The 22,783-nt window shown below is 34.9% G+C and overlaps 3 protein-coding genes and 1 pseudogene across 7 annotated transcripts; 2 read left to right on the top strand and 2 right to left on the bottom strand.

The window, feature by feature from the left end:
* Positions 1–1,594: 1,594 nt before the first annotated feature.
* On the bottom strand, positions 1,595–7,295 carry LOC114176217 (RNA-binding (RRM/RBD/RNP motifs) family protein). The gene is made up of 4 exons (XM_028061174.2): positions 7,087–7,295; positions 2,481–2,549; positions 2,260–2,366; positions 1,595–1,990 (listed from the first exon to the last, which is right to left on the bottom strand). The coding sequence occupies exons 1-4, from the start codon at positions 7,220–7,222 to the stop codon at positions 1,853–1,855; spliced, it is 450 nt and encodes a 149-aa protein (XP_027916975.1). The 5' UTR covers positions 7,223–7,295; the 3' UTR covers positions 1,595–1,852.
* Positions 7,296–9,108: 1,813 nt separating this feature from the next.
* LOC114194148 (uncharacterized) lies at positions 9,109–10,767 on the top strand. Of its 2 annotated transcripts, none has more exons than XM_028084229.2 (2): positions 9,109–10,186; positions 10,444–10,767. In XM_028084229.2, exons 1-2 carry the CDS (start codon positions 9,223–9,225, stop codon positions 10,479–10,481), a joined length of 1,002 nt encoding a protein of 333 aa, XP_027940030.2. In that variant the 5' UTR covers positions 9,109–9,222; the 3' UTR covers positions 10,482–10,767. The 2 variants fall into 2 exon arrangements, with proteins under 2 accessions (XP_027940030.2, XP_027940029.2); XM_028084228.2 differs by having other exon boundaries at positions 9,110–10,207.
* A 1,710-nt stretch (positions 10,768–12,477) lies between these two features.
* On the top strand, positions 12,478–13,429 carry LOC146887521 (secreted RxLR effector protein 161 pseudogene; annotated as a pseudogene).
* Positions 13,430–13,924: 495 nt separating this feature from the next.
* Positions 13,925–22,396, bottom strand: FIO1 (methyltransferase). 4 transcript variants are annotated; one of them, XM_028063209.2, is made up of 8 exons: positions 17,948–22,396; positions 17,670–17,875; positions 16,606–17,017; positions 16,295–16,499; positions 14,954–15,061; positions 14,727–14,873; positions 14,565–14,654; positions 13,925–14,164 (listed from the first exon to the last, which is right to left on the bottom strand). In XM_028063209.2, exons 1-7 carry the CDS (start codon positions 18,181–18,183, stop codon positions 14,601–14,603), a joined length of 1,368 nt encoding a protein of 455 aa, XP_027919010.2. In that variant the 5' UTR covers positions 18,184–22,396; the 3' UTR covers positions 13,925–14,164; positions 14,565–14,600. The 4 variants fall into 4 exon arrangements, with proteins under 4 accessions (XP_027919010.2, XP_085527325.1, XP_027919009.2 ...); XM_085671199.1 differs by having other exon boundaries at positions 14,565–14,634; positions 17,948–22,395; XM_028063208.2 differs by having other exon boundaries at positions 14,565–14,634; positions 17,954–22,395.
* Between the last annotated feature and the right edge of the window lie 387 nt (positions 22,397–22,783).

The raw sequence follows: 22,783 nt of genomic DNA, 5'->3' as shown, positions 1-22,783 counted from the left end.
TTTTCTTGTATTACTTTTATATAAAAATAATACTAGATGCATTATTCCTTTTATATAGAATACATATCTCATCTAAGTATTGTATCAAAATAAAATAAAGTAGTTCCAAGAAATATATGATTTTACAAAAAAGAGAAAATTTAAAATATGTAGTGATTATTGTTAAATGGAGAAATTATGCACTGGAGAACTAGAAAGGTTGAAAACAATTAAAACTTAATTATTATATATTTTATGTTTTATTTAATTAATTAGGTGAATGGGAATGGCTAATGAAGCTGAAAATGGCTTTCACCCTTTTCACGTGTTGGTGTGTGTGTGTGTCACGGACTCAGTGGAAGCTGAAAATGGGTTTTAAATAGATTTGTTTTCCATCGGAGTGAGACAGTGACGAAGACAGAAAATGTATGAATCGAATTGCGAGGAATAAAACACATGTAAGGTTTCGTCACCTTCTTCATAACCCATTATTTTAACTTCTTTTAATAATTTTCTGCATTTGTCTTAATCATACTTCCAATCAAACATAGGCATTCAACCGGATTTGGCTCACACGTGTTTAAGGAAAGTTGCTACCTGTTCCACCTTTCACACCCTCCATCTTACTAAATCTAAATTTTCTATTAAGATTCTTTTTGGTGTTTTTCATTAAAAAACCATTATTATTAGTATATTATAATTATTTTAAAACCCAAAAATCAGTATCAATCAATATATTTTAAAAACACAATAAAAAAAAACCCAACAGAAAATCTATATTGGAATCTAACACTTCTCGATCTTACTCTAATTTCTTTCTCAAATTTCACTTCACCTAATTTTTACCTTTTTATCTTTTGAGAAATTTTGGTTATTTCCTTTTTAATTTTTTTAATTCATCTTTCATTTTTTAAAACGAGTTGATCGACGAGTTTGAAAAAAAAAATAATAACAAGTCAAAGATGAAAAAAATGAAAATAACAATCATATCATCGTATTAATAAAAAGGTATAGAAACAGGGAATACTTAAATAAATAAAAAAAGTTAACCTGTAAATAGAACAGGAAATTTTAATTTTAAATAAAAATTTAATTCAAAAAAACATAATTGACGGGTGCAGAAAAATTAATTACAATTTTTTTTATATTATATTGTTATTGTAGAGTATTCATCGGTTTCATTTGTTATTAATCTAAACAAAATTAACAGAAAATACTAAATAAAGTTTTCTTACAAGACTTCATTAAAAAAATTGTTGATTCGTGAGAGATTTGATTTGATGCAACTACTGCTGAGTCAAATAAGACTTATATCTTAACATTATTGAAGGATGGGTTCATCATAAAAAAATATCATAAATTTTATAAAGAAAGTTAAGCATATAAAAAATTCAGCTTTTTTAATCAACCATAATCCCCTTATCATGTAACTGAGTTTTGCTTTTTTCTTCGTTCACACTCGATCCTTTATTTTTGATATATTAAAATGTGCTTATATTTAAGTTCATCGAACATTATAATTTTGTATAATTAAGAAGCAAATATAATTTAAGGTTCTGTACAAATGAAAACATACAACATCAAATGTATTATGTAGAATAGCACCTCAAACTCATGAATGAAACTCACCTGAATCTTTATAACTGTTGGAGCCCTACAGACAGATGAAGTTAATTTTCAGGATGGAGTACATTTTATTGTGCCAAAATCAAGAGTGCCATGAAAGATTACATCAACTACAGTATTGCATCAGTATTATTACAAAAACATAATGTTCCATCAAACTCTAACTTGTATAGCCATATTTGTATAACTTGATATTTGTTGCTTCATCATTTTCTGTTCTACAGCTTCACTCAATTATGAATTTTGATCAGTACCAACAATCTACCACTTCTTCTTGCTGTGGCAAATCCCACTTCTTTGGGGGTCCTGAGGCCCTTGGGGTTGCACCAAAATAATCCCAACCCAATCTAGCAATTTCCACATAGATTCTTCTACCATAAAAATCCTGTACAAAATGGACAATAAACACATCCATTGTCAATGGATTTTATCATCTAAAATAGCAAATATGGACTAAAAAATTACCTAGTTAGCATGTATGCCAAATATTTACACAGATAACATTTTTTTTTTCAGAAAACCGAATTCTGATCTGAAAAAAAAAAATGCTATCTGTGACAATATGTTATCTGGGTAAATTTTAATTCCCAGTGTAGTATTTGGGTTAAAAAATCATTGGCAGAAGAAGGTGAGGCATGTGATGAAAATTTGAACCTTCTGATCCATGGTTTCTAGTGCAAGCATGGCATCATCTTGGCATGTATATTGAATGAAAGCAATACCCTTAGATCTTTTTGTTTTCATATCTTTAACCATTTTAACTGCAAACATAAAATGCATGACCCAAGAGGTGTGAGTTAGAGTACTAAAAATCATGATGTAAACCATCCCAAGACTCATACCATTGTGAATAATGAGAAAACTTGTACATTTACCTTCAGCTATCTTGCCAAAATCAGAAAATTCCTTTTGCAAAGTAGTCTCACCAGTAGAATATGGTAAATCTGCTTCCATATGAAAACAAGTAGAAATTGATGTAAAAAAGTAAACTATACGATGCAATATCTGAAATTAATATAAATCTGCCACCATGGCATGGAAACAACATAAGTGAAAAATAAGAAAAGGGCACACAAGCATGCAGATTGATCACTGATGAAATTTCAGAACTGCGCAAAGTAAATCAAATCTCCACCAAACAACAATACATCAGAACTATATCAGTAGAAGATACTGTAGATGAGAACTAAGACAGACAGATAGATGTGATAGATGCTAAGTGTTTTGAAGCTAAAATGTTTCTCATAAGTTACTGAAATGATAATATACTAGCTAAAGCTAAGTCAAATATTGTCTAATTAGATTAGACATTAGTCTGCACATGCAGATACATTAACTTGCTAGATATCAAATTAACAATAAAGAGCAGTGTTGTCAACCAGATGATTGTGTAACAGACACCTTTGTACTTCTATTTATCAAGTTGATAACTGGCAACAGTGATTTGTTATTATTGTAAAAGAACATTTTTATTGTCACTGTAACAAGGACGAAAGATCAAGAATCCTCCTAAACAAAGAAACAGTCACAACTATAGATAGAGAGTCTATATAGATAGAGTTTAGAAAAGCATGTTGATAAGGTACTACCTCTACACTAACTATAGCCAACAATTCATCATACCCCTCCTTTTTCATTCATAAACTTTATAAGGGTTAAATATGTTTTTGATCCCTTAACTTTCAGTTAAAATTGAAATTTGTCCATCTTTGAAACTTTAGTCCAATTTAGTCCCCCAACTTTAGATATGTGTGGATTTAGTTCTTCTAACCAAATTTTGTTAAGTTTATTTGATGTTTCAAAAGCGTTTCATAATAGTTTATTAGTTAACATTGAAGCGAAAATATGTCAAACGGTGTTAACAACTCAACTACTATATAGAAAATCATTTGAAACGTCAAATAAATTTAACAAAATTTGGTTGAAAGGACTAAATCTAAACATTTATAAAGTTAGACGACTAAATTGGATTAAAGTTTTAAAAAGGGACTAATTCCAATTTTCACTGAAAGTTGGAGGACCAAAAACATATTTAACCTTATTAGAGCAATACACTGAGCCAATCATTGGTTATATGCTCGATGTGTTAACAGAATGGAATATAAAGATATATAATAAGACAGTGGCAACAAAATCCTGATGTGTCCCCTTTAATATCTGATGTAGTCTTTTTCAATCTATTGAGGTCCCTGGTATCATTCTTATGGGTCACTGTACTGTCATTTGTCTATCCCAAAGATGTTCAAATAAAACTTTCTAGAAAATAAATTTTCAGCATAAAGCACATTAAGCACTTAACTATAAAAAATGGTACTTGAGGAGGAAACCTCCATTAAGGGAAGAGGAAGAGTAAAATGTAGAAAAAGGCAGAAAGAAAATATAGTCAGAGCTGAAAAAAATCTCCAGTACCCTGGCCTTAGCCCCTTTCATATAACCCAAACATTGACAGTAACCCCAGTTGCCATAATGGAGCACAAGGCCCAAAAGGCTCATACTGAATGTCTGAAACCAAGTAGGACAAAGAACATTGCGTGATAAAAGCCTGATATCTAAGATATTGACAATAACTCAGACGTGGTGGCACACTATAACTGGTATTCTTTGATCATTCTGTTTAATTTACTGTCACAAAAAAATCAAATAAATTATGCAAATGAATGAAAGTTCATTTCAAGATAATCCTAATCACCTTCAAATAAACAAATAATCTGAGTATGATGTTAGTTAGAGTATCACATGAAAGTCAACATTAATATCTTAACCATCAAGTGTCTTAATTTGGACAATTGGACTAAAATCACTAAGTTTGAAAAATTAGGTGACTAAATGTTTCTATTTGAATTAGGGAGACCAAAATTGTATTTTAGACTAATTCATTTTTATCATGCAAAAAATCTTAAAGTGGCAGGTGAATGGTTATCCACTTTTAAGATAACAACCTTCAGTGTCATTGAGGGAACGCAATGAGAATCTCAGAAAATAATTATTTGATATCAGATTTTTCTCTTTTGGAGTCATTCCACTCTTGATTAGGGAATTCGGTTATTCTGAACAGGGCATGTCACCCTGAAAATATCACTCACCTCTAATGTGTACATATGAACTCCCTTGGCATATCCAAAGATCAATCACGGATTCTCATGAAGAGACTATGAAGAAACCATAAATATACATTTAAACATATAACAGTTTGCACCATCAAAATATGCCACACCATAATCCTGAAAAACAATTATAAGAAAATCCTTAAAATCCCTGATCATCCCAAAATTAAATAGTGAGAAGAAGCACCAAGATGTCTAGAAACCAGCACTATACTCCTTTCCTACAAGACAATAATGTATTTTTCCTATTTTGATAAAGCATACACAATAACAATAACAGACTTAAGAACAATATAGGGATATTCAGTGCTACTAAAATTATAGCACTGCTTTGCTATGGCTACTTTCATTTCATTCCGTATTCACAGAGTAATTATTGCTTTCCATCACAGTGGTTAAGAGGAAAATAACAGGAATACAACAATTTTAGTGAAGCAAACACGAACCAGACTCAACATTCACATGATCCAATTCAGACTTTATTCATAGACATCATAGATTCATATGATCATGCTCAAACTTCAATTCCACGATGCACGCACGGGAGCTTCATTTGCAACGTTATCTTGGAAACTTGATTTGATACTCCTCATTGTTCCAATTTAGTTCGTATTATAATGCATCATTCACTAGAGACTAATTGCAAAACTATATACACCTCATAACAACCAGAAAACAAATAATGATAACAAGTCTTTCTTTTGTGAATATTCTGATTCACTTTTCATTCATTAATCAAAAAATACAACTGAGAACTTGTAGACTGGAATTTGGCTTTCCAATTCCAAGCTTTGTCAGTAAGTTGGTCGTCTCTTCCCTCCTATTCTCGGATAGGCAATCTTTAGCATAATTTCAAACTGACCACAGCCGTAACATTTGTCTGAGTTACACTCCTTTGAATAGTGGCCATATTTACCACCTTTGAATGGCTTTGCGACCAACCTCCTCTTCCACACCAATTTTTATTTGAATGCTCTTTCTCCCCATAATACCCTTCTCGACCATGACCTCTACCACCATGATTGTTTCCTCTACCTCCACGACCTCTTCCTCTACCTTGAGTGTTCTGAGTATATAACGTTTTATCCACTTTCACTGTTGCTTTCTTTTGGAGTGTTTATTCAAGCAACTACCTTCTTCTTCTTTTGTTGCTCATGTGCTTCAAGAGAATTGACAAGCTCTTCTACTATTCTATTGCACATACGACATTCTCAGCAACCTCAAGATCTTCTCCATAACATAGCTAGCGAGCAACATCTCTCCATTTCAGCTAAATCGGTTCACTAGGGTTTCAACTTGAGTGATGAACTGGGAAAATCCTTTTGTCTCCTTCAACCTCATACTCTCCAACTAGCACCAAATTGTTTGAAATCAGACTTGTTTCACTCAGTCATCTCCCTTGTACACTTTCTCCAAAATATCTCACACTTTTTAATTTTTAGCACCAACAATTGGGTACAACATGTAAAGAGCCACACTCTCAAGCTCTAATGCCAATTTGAAGACAACACGTCTTTCTTTTGTGTGAATACCCTGATTCACTTTTCATTCATTCATTAATGAAAAAATAAAATTGTGAACTTATACATTGGAATGGATTTCCATCTCCAAGCTTTAAATTCGGTTAATTATTTCAAATCAAGACACAAAAAGTAACCACTACCTCCTGACCTTTCCATTCTAAAATTGCTAACAGATTAACTTTCATTTAAGTTTATTCAACAACATTAACTCTCATTTAACTTTATTCAACAAATACAAGCATTCATCAAACAATTGCATAGCCTGTTCCATCTATTTGCCTCAATAATGTTCCAAAGTTACCATATAACCACAAATGTATCAAGGCTATATTAAAAGCCTTGTAAAAATCATCTTCCATGAATGAAAAGGATAATTTTCATCTCTTTGGACTAACCAACCAACCGAAATCTTCAGAACCCAAAATGGTGTTTTACTCAGCACTTAATTTTTCTCATACCCTTAACCATATATATCCCCACCAAGGAACTGACATTAAGCTGCACCTTTTTGTAACATAAACCACCTAGAGCTGGTAATGGTAGATAACAGTTGACAATGACATCTAACCTGAGTGCTACACCATAAACAAAACAAGCATCCTAAAGGATGATATCTGACAAGGCTTGCAAGACCAAAAAATAAAAAAATGCCATTATATTTTCTCCTTCGCGCTACCTACATCACCAAATTGGGTGGCGTATAAAAGGAGATAATTCTAAATTGAGTATGTATCCATAAGGCTCAAACAACACGAGAACAATTGGAAATGAGATGGGCATGCATGAATCAAACACACAACTACATGCTTCAACTAAATGGAATTGAAGGGTAAGAGGGTGAGAACGAATATTACTTTTAACAACAATTTTGCTGGCAAGAGGGTAGTCATGGCGCAGAGAAGATGCCCTGAGCGTAAGACGAGAAGGTTTTACAGATGCAGAGGGTTTAGCGAAGCCAGAGAAGGAAGGAGCCAACATACTCATCTCCATCACCGAAACCAAACACGGCCAAAGATTTTTTTTATGAACACAGCGAATGTGGTTGTTCTAAACTAAACAACTTTTGATTTTATAATTTTAAATTTCCTTATATTTTCATCACAATTTCAACTATTAATCTTTTATCACTTAGTTTTAAATATATTTTACTTTTAGAGTATATTACATGTTCCTTGTTTCTTTTTTACCTCCGGTTACTTGGTTTTATTTTATTTCTATTGTTTTAAGTAATTATGTATTGAATTGTTCTTTAATAAATATAACATTATAAATAATAATTCATGGATTTCTCTTATAAATATAATATATAAGAAAGAACAAATATATGATATTGTGGAATTGTCTTAGATTTAATTTTTACTATTTTAATAATATCAGTTCTAAATTTAAAATGATATTATAATATTTTGTTAACAAGACCAAAAAAGAAAAAAAAAATATAATGACTTTGATAAAAGAGAAGATAAAATAAATAATTTAAAAAAAATACTAATTTTATTGTTTAATCTTTTTTTTATTTTAGTTCTTCAGTCATATTTTCAATTAAACACTCTTAGTTTCTTTTTTTTATCCGTTTTTATCATATCAATTTATTCTTGTCGAATGTGTTTATTGCATGTCTACCATTTAAAGCATTAAAAAAATGTAATTATAAAAATTGATGGAAATTTAGGTTTTTCGTGTGCTATGATATTTATTTACAAACTGTAATTTCAAAAACAACTAACAAATAATTTATACCGTCATTTATACTTATATGACACCAGAAAACAATTAAACATTATAATTAAACTCTAATTCGATTAATATAAGATTTTTTTAGTTTTATTTTTAATTTATCTTTATAACATATTATTTCAATGTTAATTATAAGTGAACTTTATAATTAAATATGTTTAGAAATAAAAATGAAATGGCATATATAAAGTGTAACTAATTTCATGAAAACAATTGTTGAATGACATAAGATTACCAAACTTTTTATCTGAAAGGTTTTATATTGTAGATAATTATATAATGTTTTATATGATTGACTCATGATTCACAATTGTTAAATCATTTCCTGTGAACAACATATAAGGAATAAGATTCACAAATTGAGAACCATAAAATTTTGAGTTAGAATTGAATCTCTCTTATCAAAAGTATCTCACAAAACAATTAAAATTTAAATATCTCATGAATAAGCTATCAAAGATAGTAGGCAACAACAAAAATTGAATAGCAACTACTTAGATACATGTGTTAAGGATCAAAGAGTGTTATCTAGATGAACCCGTATCAGGTACTTGTGAGAAAAAGCAAATGCTTGGACAATTGAATGTATTTTCCCAAGTACAAGATCCACCAATATTCTAAAGTTTTGTTCCTAACTACTATCTAAGCTGAGAACAAAATAAATTGTTGAGATGTAATATTTTATTTATCATGTATGGGATCCTTTCTTTAGGGTTAGGGTTAGGACTGGGCCTTGACTCTTTGTATTCTGCTTACTATCTTCTTATATAAACAGTAGTAAAACAGTAACAATGTAGTTTTTCACTGTTTCATTTATCTGAAATCTCTTCAAGATGGTATCAAGAGCCAGAACATGAGTCTGGTTCATCTTCACTGTTTGTCACAGTGACTATCATCGTCCGCTGTCTTCCGCCACTGTCCGCCGCCGTCCGCCGCGCCGTCCGCCGTCGTCGCCGTCGCCGCCGGCGTGTTTACTCCGGCGAAGTCAGGGTTAGGTGCGCCTCGAGGAGCGCAACCCATCCCCGCAAGTCACGTCCCCAGAAACCTCCGCACGCGCCGCCACGCTCCGCTTCTCTCCAACGACCTTCAAGCGCGTGTACACCACGCGCCGCCTTCCCGGCGCTGGAATCGCGCCACGCCACCGTCGTTCGTCTCGCCGGAGCCTCCTGGTCTTATATCTGCTCTTGGTTCTCTGTTTCGGTGACCATATCTTGAACCTAGGGTTTCTTCTCAAAAGTTAAGTTTTTTTTTTAATGGCTTCTACGGGTGGAATGTCTCCCTCTCTATCAGCTACTCCTATTATTACCTCTGCGAAACTGAACTGGAAAAATTACTCCTCTTGGTCAGCTTCGGTGGAGTTGTGGTTTCTTGGTCAAGGTTATCATGATCATCTTGAAAAAGAGGTCTCTAATATTTCAGAGGAAGAGAAAGCTAAGTGGCAGAAATTGGATTTTCAGTTGTGTGCTGTTTTATGGCAATCAGTTGAGCAAGGGGTCTTAGACATTTTGAGACCTTACAAGACATGCTTCTCTTTTTGGAAAAGGGCACAAGATATTTTTGCTAACGACATTCAACGCCTCTTTGATGCAACTCAAAGAGTAGCCTCACTCAAACAAATCAATCATGATATGGTTTCTCATATCGGAAAGGCTAGGGCTGCAGTAGAAGAATTGAAGAGTTTTTTTGTGGCTGATTCATTAGAAGATATCAACAAAAAACTTGATAAGTTTTACATGGTCTTAATTCTGAGGAGCCTACACTCGACTTTTGATCATGTGCGTGATCAAGTTTTAGCCGGTGATCAAATCCCTTCGATGGACAACTTAGTTACTAGACTTCTTCGTGTACCTACATTGGTCAAAGATGAAAGTTCAACTGATGTTTTTGAAACATCAGCAATGGTAGCACCACGAGGAAGAGGAGGAGGTCGGAGCAACCGTGGAGGACGTGGTGGTCGAAGTGGGCGTCCTCAATGCTCATATTGTAATAGAATGGGCCATACCCAAGACAAGTGTTATTCCTTACATGGTTTTCCCGATAAAGCTGCTCATGTGTCCAAGTCTGATCATTCAGAATCTAGAATTTCTGATGAAGAGTACCAAGAATTCTTGAGGTACAAATCTGAGAAATCCAACAATCCTGACCCATCCTCTTCAATGTCAACTGCATGCATCTCTCAATCTGTGGAAGGTCTTAGTCCATGGATTCTTGACTCAGGTGCCTCAGATCATGTCTCTGGTAACATTTCCTCATTTTCCTCCATTTCCTCTCCCAAAAGTCCTCATTTTATTACTGTTGCAAGTGGATCCAAAGTGGCATCTCAAGGAATTGGCAAAGTTTCTTTATCACCTTCACTAAATTTAAACTCTGTTTTGTACATTCCTCATTGTCCTTATAATTTAATCTCTTTGAGTCAATTGACTCGTTCCTTAAATTGTTCTGTAACCTTTACTGCTAATTCCTTTGCTATATAGGAACATGGTACGGGTCGTCTGATTGGAGAAGGACATGAGTCACGGGGACTTTATTTCCTAAAACCAAGCTCCTCAGTATCTTGTTTTGCAACTTCATCCCCAAAACTTTTGCATGATCGTTTAGGTCACCCAAATTTGTCTAAGTTGAAGATGATGGTTCCGAGTCTCAAACACATTCAACCTTAGATTGTGAATCGTGTCAGTTAGGAAAGCATGTTAGATCTTCCTTCCCTAAAAAGTCTGAGACACGATGTAATTTTGCTTTTTCTACTGTTCATTCTGATGTTTGGGGACCAAGTCGTGTCACTTCTTTTGGTTTTAACTATTTTGTAACGTTCATTGATGAATTCTCTCGATGTACTTGGGTTTATCTAATGAAAGAAAGATCGAAACTTTTATCCATATTTGTGTCCTTCTTTAATGAAATTAAGAACCAATTTGAGAAGACAATTAAAATTCTCAGAAGTGATAATGCTAAGGAATATTTTTCTGCTGCGTTTTCCTCATTTTTATCTTCCCAAGGAATTTTACATCAGTCAACATGTCCTCATACTCCACAACAAAATGGCATAGCCGAAAGAAAGAATAGACACCTTATCGAAACTGCACGCTCTCTCATGTTGAATACCAATGTTCCTATTCATCATTGGGGAGATGCAGTCCTCACTGCTTGTTTTCTAATCAATAGGATGCCTTCTTCTTCTATTGAAAATAAAATTCCTCACTCGATAATTTTTCCAAATGATCCTTTGTATCGTGTTTCTCCACGTGTGTTTGGATGTACTTGTTTTGTTCATAATGTCTCTCCAGGTCTTGATAAACTTTATGCAAAGGCTATTAAGTGTGTCTTTTTGGGATATTCTCGCCTTCAGAAAGGGTATAAATGTTATTCTCCCTCAACCAAAAGGTATTATATGTCTGCTGATGTTACATTCTTTGAGGACACACCTTTTTTCTTGTCCTCCATGGAGGAGAGTTCATCTATTCAACAAGTCCTTCCTTTACCATCCTGTGATCCCTTGGTTCTTCCTGAAACTCAACCTCAAAATGCCAATGACATTGTTCAACCACCTCTTCTCACATATCAGCGTCGCACTCCAGTGACTCCTTCCTTGCCTGAAGACCCCTGTGACTCAAATCCTTCTCCACCAGATTCTCGAATCATGGATCCTTCATCCTCTTCATCTTCTCTTGACTCCGATCACACTTGGCCTATTGCCCTTCGGAAAGGTACTCGCTCTACTCGTAATCCACATCCTATTTATAACTTTTTGAGTTATCATCGTTTGTCTCCTCCATATTTCTCTTTTGTTTCCTCCTTGTCTACCATTAAGGTTCCTAAGAATGTTGATGAGGCACTTGGTCATCCTGGATGGAGACAAGCCATGATTGATGAAATGCAAGCACTTGAACACAGTGGGACTTGGGAACTTGTCTCTCTTCCTCCTGGTAAGAAGTCTGTGGGCTGTAGATGGGTCTATGCTATTAAGGTTGGTCCGACTGGCGCTGTAGACCGACTCAAAGCCCGTCTCGTCGCTAAGGGGTATACTCAGGTTTACGGTCTTGACTATTGTGATACTTTTTCTCCTGTGGCTAAAATAAGTTCTGTTCGTCTTTTCCTTGCTATGGCTGCCATTCGCCAATGGTCTCTGTATCAGTTGGACATTAAAAATGCCTTTCTTCATGGTGATCTGGAAGAGGAGATATACATGGAGCAACCTCCTGGGTTTGTTGCTCAGGGGGAGTCTGGGTTAGTTTGTAAGTTGCATCGTTCTCTCTATGGCTTGAAGCAATCTCCTCGAGCTTGGTTTGGTAAATTTAGTCGTGTTGTGCAGAATTTTGGATTGAAACGTTGTGAAGCGGATCATTCAGTATTTTATGGTTATACTTCTCCTGACAAATGTGTTTATCTTATGGTTTATGTTGATGATATTGTTATCACAGGAAATGATATCACTAGAATTGCTCAATTGAAGAACCATTTGTTTACCCACTTTCAGACCAAAGATTTGGGTCGTCTTAAATATTTTCTTGGTATTGAAGTGGTGCAATCAAAAGAAGGTGTCATCATTGCACAGAGAAAATATGCTCTTGATATTTTGGAAGAAACAGGTCTGACAAATTGCAAGCCCATTGATAGCCCTATGGACTCAAATCAAAAATTAACAAGAGATCAAGGTGAACTTTTCTCAGATCCAGAGAGATATAGAAGGTTGGTTGGAAAACTCATCTACCTTACTATAACAAGACCTGATCTTTCTTATCCAGTGGGAGTTGTTAGTCAATTTATGCAAAATCCCCACATTGATCATTGGAATGCTGTGATTCGCATTCTCAGATATGTAAAAGGTAACCCAGGACAAGGATTGTTGTATGAGAACAAGGGAAGTACTCAAGTTGAAGCGTATTGTGATGCAGATTGGGCTGGTTGTCCAATTGATAGAAGATCTACCACAGGGTATTGTGTATTCCTTGGAGGGAACCTTGTATCTTGGAAAAGTAAGAAACAAAGTGTTGTTGCTCGATCTAGTGCAGAGGCGGAATATCGATCTATGGCTCTAGCTACATGTGAACTAGTATGGATTAAACAACTCCTTCAAGAGTTGAAATTTTGTGAAAATGAGCAGATGAAGTTATATTGTGACAACCAAGCAGCCCTTCACATTGCCTCCAATCCGGTGTTTCATGAGAGAACAAAGCATATAGAAATTGATTGTCATTTTGTTAGAGAGAAATTACTATCCAAGGATCTTGTTACAGAGTTTGTCGGCTCTAATGAACAACTTGCAGACATTCTGACTAAATCTTTAAGAGGGCCTAGAATTCAATTTATATGTTCCAAGCTTGGAGCATATGATCTATATGCTCCAGCTTGAGGGGGAGTGTTGAGATGTAATATTTTATTTATCATGTATGGGATCCTTTCTTTAGGGTTAGGGTTAGGACTGGGCCTTGACTCTTTGTATTCTGCTTACTATCTTCATATATAAACAGTAGTAAAACAGTAACAGTGTAGTTTTTCACTGTTTCATTTATCTGAAATCTCTTCAAGATAAATCTTACTCGACTCTTACAAAACCATCAAATTTATTGAACTGTCAAGTTATAATCTCGTTTCGAATCTATCAGCCTAGAAAAAAATTGCATATAAAATAAGAATTGGGAGCTTTTGTGTTTAAAACATTGAGGAAAATAAAATCTAATACAAATCAAGTTAAAGAGAAGACGTTTTCTATAAAACAACTGAAATTCAGAATTGTTAAACTTTTTTCTTTCCTTTAGGACCATTTATGAATTTAAAACGAACTTAAAGAGGAAAACTTGAGATTTCCCAGAACATATGTTCACACAACAATCTGGTGTTACTGTGCTATCGAATAATCCTTATGTCGATTCTACAAAAGCATTGCTTATTATGATAGTCATTACACAAGTCTTTTGATTCCTTTATCACTATTATCAATTCCATTTAGAGTAGAAGTTGTGACAAAATAGTTAACAATTTTCAACTGTTGGTTTGGTGAACAAAACAAAACCATCACCAATTTAGTTTGTATAAATCATTAGTACGCAAAGTAGCATTCAAGAACATCTCAACATCCCATATCATATACATTCACTTTGCCAAACTACATCAAATAATAAAAAACCTACAGTGATTTAGTACAAAATTTACTCCGCAAAGCTTCCTCTAATTTTTGGAAAATCACAGAGAATGCTCCTGCATAGAGAACAACCAAAAACTAGACAGTTATTACTAGATAGCACAGGTGTTGTTTCTTGATCTTAACCATATGAATTAGCAACATATCAAATGTAGGAACCAATGTCTAAGGTACAAACTTGTGACATGTAAGAAGCCAATGACAGTAAAAAACACAAAAATTTTCAGTAATGTGGTCAACAAATTATCAGACTGATCGTATTTATTTTATGATTCACATCAAACCCCTATTAATAATGTCAATCATTTCACTAAGCCAAAAAGTATCTGAAGCCAAGAAAAATAAGTTATTCCACCAAAGCTATTTGTAGTTCCTAGACAAAAGTGCTGCACTAAACTAGTGGAAAAGACATTTAGAAAAATTGAAATTGGAAAAAGCAGGTTGTTAGAGAAAAACCTGATAACGGGCTATCCTTGTCTTGTAATGAACCTTTCACCAACAGTGTCCCAGGGATTTGCTGAAAAACCTGTAGGATAATATACATAACTTAAGATCAATGTAAATTCTGCTAACCAAAGTCAATTTTGAAAGTCTAGTAAGAAAAGATAGCAAGCATACTGATATGCGGAAGCATAATCTCTCGGGAGAAAAATTTAAACTCGATTCATTAGATGTCTTTCTTCTAGGTTGACAATCAGTGGAATCATTGACAAATTTTAATTCATTCCTCAATATTGAATCACAATCATCTTTTGATATTGCAACCTATCATAATGAGATCGTTATTAATAGCTATCGTAAGGAAATTAAATCAGAATCTGAGTCTTAAGAGTGACTGATCTTACATCCACTGTGAAAGAAGAAGTGTTCATTGAACAGGATAGGCCATGTGAAGAGACGTGAGACTTAACACTTTCCAACACATTAATGGCACCATGTTGGCGTTGAAGACCCTGAAAAATAAATCTCTTTCATCACATTCGAGGAAAACAAAAGTGACCAGATACGTGAAAATGTTATAGGTGTAATTAATCACTATCTCAAGCTAATTTGACATGTATTTCGTTGAAGATCTCTTTCATACCGGAAATCAAAACAAACTTTCACCCCTACTGGCAACACAGATATTGGGGTTCCTACCTGACAACCTTGTATGCAAAGGATGAATGCACTAGCAACAACTGAATTCTCAACCAACTAGAGGTACGCATCAAATAACATATTTCTTGTATGCTTAAAAGAATGGAAGGATAAAGGATAACCATCACATTTGTTCACTGAAGGGAAGTGTTCCCATTACAAGGTGTCACAAATCACCAAACCTAACCATAATGAGCAAGAACAATTGCTTTCCTGTCCCAATAGTTGACCATCTTCTGAAGTTTGAATTTAACTGGCAGTACTTCCATCTAGAAGGAAGTCTCCTCAAGTTAGACACCATACGTATAATCTCAGAATATGCACACACACCCTTCACAAGTTGATGATATAGATTCCGAGCCTTCTAGTAAGCAGACATATTGCTGTTAAATCTTACAATCTTACAATCTTATACAATTGCCACCTTCCAATACATACCCTACAACGAAACTTAAATGACTCTATTTTACAATAGATAAATGGATCTGTGCAACTTCATATTATCAATACGAATTGCATGATTCAATGATACGTTATTTTCTACTTCTCTTTCATCAATTCTCACGAAAACATTTAAATGCATATAAAGCTTGATTTTTTGAACTAATCCTATTTTATTATTGCACAACTTTATTTGTCATTCACACATTCAAAGCACCATATAGCTATTTAATTGCTTCACTTCCACTATTCTAAAATAAAGGGTTCACAAACTCATAATAACTAATAAATTTTTTAATGAGACTTCTAGTTAAGTTGTTTTATCTATTTCTAGTTCAAACAGTTTACAATGAACACTCCCTGTCTGTGATATTTGGAGTGATTTTTCATTGCCTTATAAATCTTACTATTCACCGTGAATTATGATTCACAGTTCAAAAATTAACACAGAAATTCACGTTTCAAATGGTGATTCCTAAAGTTTTGGTTTTTAACCACACCATATAGTGTTGTGTTATCTATGTACATGCATGTGTGAGATTGTATCAAGATAAAACAATGGCATTATTACAAACTGAATTATAGATACTGGTAGTATACTATACCTCAAGCGTGAAGGATGTCTTGTTCTTCGTGGATAAAGAAATTGATGACTTCTGCACAGGCGGCAAGAAAGACCAAGCAAGCCCCCACCGGTATGTCCTGCCTTGAACAAATTCAGTTGTCTTCACTATGGAAACACCAAACCCCCAAAGTTTTGATACAAGGTACTTAAGATTTGATTTTTTACCGACCATTGAAGTGAACCACCTGTGAACAATTAAAATGAAGGAGTCCAAATTTATTACAAGCATGAGGATGTAATTGGACAAATATGAAAAAACAGGAATTATTTTGATAAACAAATAGTAATTACCGAAAATGTTGCTTCAATTGTGTACTATCTTCAATGATACGAGTAATGAAGGCCCTCTCACCACCAGGACAAACCATTTCATGAGAAGTCCCACCACAAGAAGTTTTGGGATTGAGTCCAGCTTCCTCCAAACTTTCAAAAAATGGTGGATTGCACATACAGAAATCAAACTTCTCATCATCCTTGACCACATCAACAAGTATGGGAGGTCCATGATAATCAAGAGGCAGAGGAGCTACCTCCATATCAGTTTTCTTGCACAAAATTATCTCGCCATTGTTCTCCGACTCTTCAACTTCCACACAGGGAGCATTTCCATTGTCTTGAACCTCTCTGATTTCAATCAGATGAGAAATATGTGCATTGCTACTAACATTTTTTTCTGCCCACTCAATTGCAACATCAGTCACATCTGCAGTCAATCATTGTAAGTGAATTTAAATACCAATTTTGATAACAGATACAGAAACTAGACTTCCAAAAACAATGAATAAAACTTGGACAAGGTTTCTTATTTTATTTTTGTGAACCCAAGTATCCCAAGACAAGAGGTGAGGACTAATCCCTCGAGATACTAAAATCCATTTATTACACTAACCTCTCCTAATGTTTTATACAAGCTTGAGGATTAAACCTCCAACCGCATTCTCAAGGGGCATTGTCATTGTCACACCATGTTGGTGTTGCTTACATGTTTTGGCAATGTCTTTCCATAACAGGGTATCAACAATAGAAGGTCAAGAATTAATCCTTCGTGTACTAAAATTCATTCTAGAGATTGACCTATTCCAATAGATATCTTTTCACACAAATAGACTAGAGATTGAATCCCTGGCCCCCGTGCCTAAGAGACAGATTTGTTATCTACTAACCATGTCACACCAAATTGGTGTTCCTAGAGTGCTTTTGATGATATTTTCTAATCAAAATTCAAACTTCTAGTAATCATTACAATCCGTCACTGGGCACATTGCGAGACAAAGATTTAAATTTTCATTGGAAAATAACATCAAAATCAATTAAAGAGCTACATCAAACATAATTTTGTTGACAAAAGAATATACCTGATCCTACAAAACTCCATCCATGGAGAGAAGCACCAAGAAGAGGGTAAATGCAACTAGCTCCAGTTCCTATGTCAAATCCCCTGACCATGGCATCACTTGAAATGGTGCCAGGAATGACGTCTGATGAAAGAAGATGTTGAAGCCAGTGAATGTAATTGCTGCGGTTGGGCACAGTGGGGCAGAGTTGCCCATCAGGAATCCACCTACCAAATAGATTCCATCAGCAACAATGTCAATAAATGTGTCAACAGTGAGAGAGAGAGAGAGACACACACACAAACCAAGTCAAACTGTGACGATGATGGAGCAAGACCCGTGTGAGTTCACGTGTGGCGTTGAAGTCGGTCCAATCGATGGTGAGGCGCATGTGAGGAGGTGAGGGTTGGACGAATGACTGGAAAGAAGGGTAGAGAGTTGCCAAAAGAGCAAAGTCCGGTTGGCTTTCTGAATATACAATGTCATTGCTTCCTTGTTGCTCTTTGTTTCTCTTCCTTTTCTTGTTCCCACCCATGTCTCTTAATCAAACCCTTTCAACATTCAAACGTAATTTTTTGTTTGTTTTCCCACTCAAACAAAGTTCATATGTTTGCAGTTCAAGGTTGTGGATTGGAAATGAGAGTGCATTCCTAACGTCTTTGTGTAAAGTCAAGGGCCATGTGCACATTTTTCTCCATCAGTGGTGTGGTGTGCAAGATTTTAAAAATCGTCTGTTAATTTTAACAAATATCAGATAAACTTCAATTTCCCATCTGCGAATTTGACTCTATGGTTATGGGAAAAAGTTAAATTCCTGAACATTAGAGCTGTCATTTTAGCCCCTAACCCATGGGCTGGTGCCCTGTCCCCCTCTAAAAATAAGCCCTATTTTTTTGACCCCCTCAGTTGGGGACTTTATCAAAGCCCTAACCCCCAAAGTCCTATGTGAAGTGGGTTGGGACAGGGCTAGGATGGGAATGACCACTTAAAACTAAATTATTTTAGTTTTTCACTCTTTCTTTCAAAACTATTCTTGTCTGTGCTATGTGTGAACCAAGTTTCTCTTTGTCTATAGAACTCCTTCTTCATTGGAACCTAGCAAACTGCCAGAATTCGTTTATCTTTCTACTGATCTAACATTATTTTAACTTGTTAATTTCAAATTAATTTATACATAGGTTATAACCTTCACTATTCACATTTTGTTCATCCACTAAAGACCACACGTTAAGTAGTGTGTTAAGTAGTGTACAGTGCACACAAAATTAATCAGTACTCTCTACATATTTGTAAATAAAAGACGCCACTGAATGTGGTTAGGTTATTTTAATTAGCTTTTTGTCACATACCAAAGGAAATGCAATGGTACATGTCGCAACCTCAATCGCGACTGGAAATGGCTAACTCCAATCAAAAGAAATACATTTAAAAAATTGGGAGTTGCCACCATAATTTATTCTAGAAAACTATTAAAAACCGTAAAATAAAACATGTGGTTTGCAAAAACCGGATTTGTAGTCCGGGAGTTGGTTACGATGTAGGGAAGGTATTAGCACCTTACATCGCCCACTCGAAAGCAGTACCTCTAATTAAATATACAAAGATGATGTGGTTTTCAAGATGTTTAATTTTCCTCAAAAATAGTAAGAAAATAATATAGAAAAGAAACAAAAATAGTTCTTAATTTTGTGGGCCCGACAAGGATAATTTTTCACTCTTACGTATCTCTATTCATAATAGAGTCAGGGTTATGTAGTTTCTTTTAAAAAGCTTTTTGTGAAAATGTGCCGGCGGGAGCTGGGCTTGAACAAAAGAGAGGGCCAATGTGAACCGGGCTTTAATGAATGAGTATTGATTTTTTTAATTTTGAAAATTTTGTATTTTTTAGAATTTTGAATAGAAGAAAAGGTACCGAGTACGAGGACGATGCAGACGAGCATACAAGTACTCAGACTTTTATTATGAGGATGTTAGATGACAGACAGCCATACAAACATCCCAAAAACTTATCTTTAAAATATATTTGGATAACAAAATTGGATACCAAACGATGTAAACGACCATACAAATATCCAAAACATTCATTGGGGATATCAAATGATGATGTGGATGACCGTACAAATACTTAGACTTTTATTATGGAAGTGTTAGATGACAAATGGTCATATAAACATCCCAAAAACTTATCTTTTAAAAATATTTGAATACCAAGATTGGATACCAAACAATTCGGACGATCATACAAGTATCCAACCTTTTAAAATGTATAAGTATGAATTTAAAAATGAAAAGAAATGCTAGATTTAGAATGCTAGTAAGTTTTCATAGGCGAACTTTAAATAAAATAACCAAAGCATAATTAATATTTAACGCTAAAACCCATTTCCTGCACATTCCAATTATTACTCTATGCAATCAATAATTAAAACAGGAACTCCACAGCTAATTGCTTGCATCTAAATATAGCCCCTGTAACATATTAAACAACAAATATAATCACCCTATGTATCAATCCATATCCCCTTTTTCATTCAGTTTTCTTTTCTCAAATCAAAGTGAACACAGAATAAAAATGAACATGAATCCGACAATATGTCATATAATTCAATTGCCAATATAAACCATGGCTCATTGTTAAATCCTCCTGCACCTGCCATTCACTTGCACATAACCAAATCAAACTTTGGGCAAACTTCTTGAGACCAAAATTATAAGAACAGAACATATTCAAATAATCATATCATCAATTATAATTGCAAGTGACTTGGAAAAGAAAACAGTTTCCTTATTCAATCAAGTATAAACCTGAATCATACGAAGCCACAGAACAAAAATAGGGTTGATGGAATTGCCTTAAAAAAGATCACACAAGAATTGCATTAGAAACATAACCAATAACCATCCGAAAACTCACTTCATACATTCAACTCCATCAAGGCCCCAACGGAAGAGTAAAGAGAACAAACATAACCATTAAACTGGTTCAATCAAATGCAACCTCAATATTAGAAGAAACAAACATCCAAATGTGCCTACAATCACAAAGCAGTCATGGGCCCAAATCGTCGCTCTGATACCATGTGAAAATAAAAGGATAATACACAATTGGAGGGTCTTATTAGATCCCTCTCATAACCTTCTATTTATAATGATAAAAACTGATACAATGGAAGATGAAAGATCAAAAGACTATCCTAAATACCTAGGTACAACTCATAGAGTGCCCTAGACTTATAAATACAGTTGGAAGTAGTTCCCAACACACCACTCCCTATTTTAGACTTAATAATTACTCTAACATAAATTTAATAATTATTTCAACAGAAACATATGCATTGCCACTCCTCTGAAAAAAACATCCAACAGAAAAAACCTTCATAGCCTATCCAAATTAAGCCACATCACTCCATTTAAACACATTTTTCCGTCATCATGAACCAGCAACCTAAATCACCAACTTACGAATGAATTCAAAGACTGAATCGCATCATCAGATGACCCAACACTCCACAAAAAAAATACACACAGATTCATAATCCGGAAACATCAAATTCAACAGTATACAACTAATCACTTCCAACCAAAACTAAATGTCAATCAAAATTAAACACAGATTTTAAGCAAAACAGAGAAAGAGGGGAGAATTGGAGCTGAACCTAGTCGGCATTAGTGGCCAATGACTATTTAGGCTGGCCCGCCAGCTTTTTCTCAAATGTTTAATTTATGGCCCAAAATCAGATTTTAATTTTTTTCATTTCAAATTTAGTTGTCCCAATGTTATATTACCAAAAGAAATTCTCCTTCAATGAAGAATACAACAACAATTATCTATTAAACAAGAAAATTATCGCAACACAAATAACCCTGCAATATATAATAACATAACTGATTCAGTTCAAGCAGGTTCAGAAGACTAGCAGCAGAGTTTTATTTTATACGAAGAGCACATATAATGGGTCATAAAAAGCTATGTACATGGACTATATGCAAGATCTATACATTACATTCTACAAGAATAAAAGCTTTCCCTTCTATCAGATTAGGTTCCCTATCTTTCTAAATGCCCTCCTTCCAAGTTCAACGGACATCATCAATATGATTGTTGCTTTAAACCCCTGAATGTCTAGCAATGGAACAACCAAAAATTTCATTTACATTACTCGGTATTAATACAATAGAAATAGAAAAAATATTCTTGGATAAGAGGGAGAGAAAAAAGTGCAATGGCCGAGGATAGCATATCCTCCAAAGCTACGAAATTGAAATTGGGAAAAAATTTAAGGATGAACAGCGATTAACGGCAGCAGCTACAGCAATTACGATTCACAGAATGGGTCGTGGTGGTCGGAAATCACAAAATCAGAAATTTAGGGTTACGAAAATCAGGAATTTAGGTTACAAATCGGGAAAAAGGGAACTAGAATGCAAATTACGAACAAACCTGTCTTTGCGGTGGTCGTGGCGGTCGGAATCGTTCGCCAATCGCAGTCCAATGGTGGCTCTGCGTTCTCCGTGCACTGCGCTGATTTCTCGCTGCTGCCAGCGACGTGGTGGATGTCACGGTGGAGGAGAAGCGGGTATGGCCAGCGGAGACGTGGTGGCCAGCGGAGACGTGGTGGCCAGCGGCGACGTGGGTGGAGGAGAAGCGAGTATGTGTGTGGCGCAGTGAAGAGAGCGGAGAAGAAGAGTTGCAGTCTCGCAGTCGCAGAGTGTGTGAGTCTGGGCGTAGTGTGTGAGAGAGGAATATTAAAAAAATTGTGCACGTGGTCTTTGTTTTAAGAAGTAATACGGGCCGGCCCGTTTTGGCCGGCGGGTTAGCGGGTTTAACGGGCCGGATTATTTTGGGTTGGCGGGTTGAATATTTTGTTCCGGTCCATGTCTTTTTTGTTGGGCTTGCAGGTCAGTCCGTTGGGTCCGGTCCCTTTTGTCATCCCTAATGATTTATGTGCCGGTGAGGATCATTGTTGTATTTGATACGAGTCTAGGTTTAATTAATAGTATGATATTATTTTAATTCGGATGTAAGTTTAGTACTGTTTTTATAATAGTATTAAGGCTTAAAATTATTTTGGTTCCTATTTTTGTTGATTTTATTCAATTTGGTCTCTATTTTTGTTTTATATTCAATTAGTTTT

The sequence above is a fragment of the Vigna unguiculata genome, chromosome 3, assembly GCF_037176805.1.
Source record: "Vigna unguiculata cultivar grain cowpea cultivar isolate G323 ecotype 2 chromosome 3, ASM3717680v1, whole genome shotgun sequence".
Classification (NCBI taxonomy): Eukaryota; Viridiplantae; Streptophyta; class Magnoliopsida; order Fabales; family Fabaceae; genus Vigna; species Vigna unguiculata.
The sequence above is the reverse complement of the archived record's forward strand: the minus strand, read 5'-3'. Positions and strand labels throughout refer to the sequence as shown.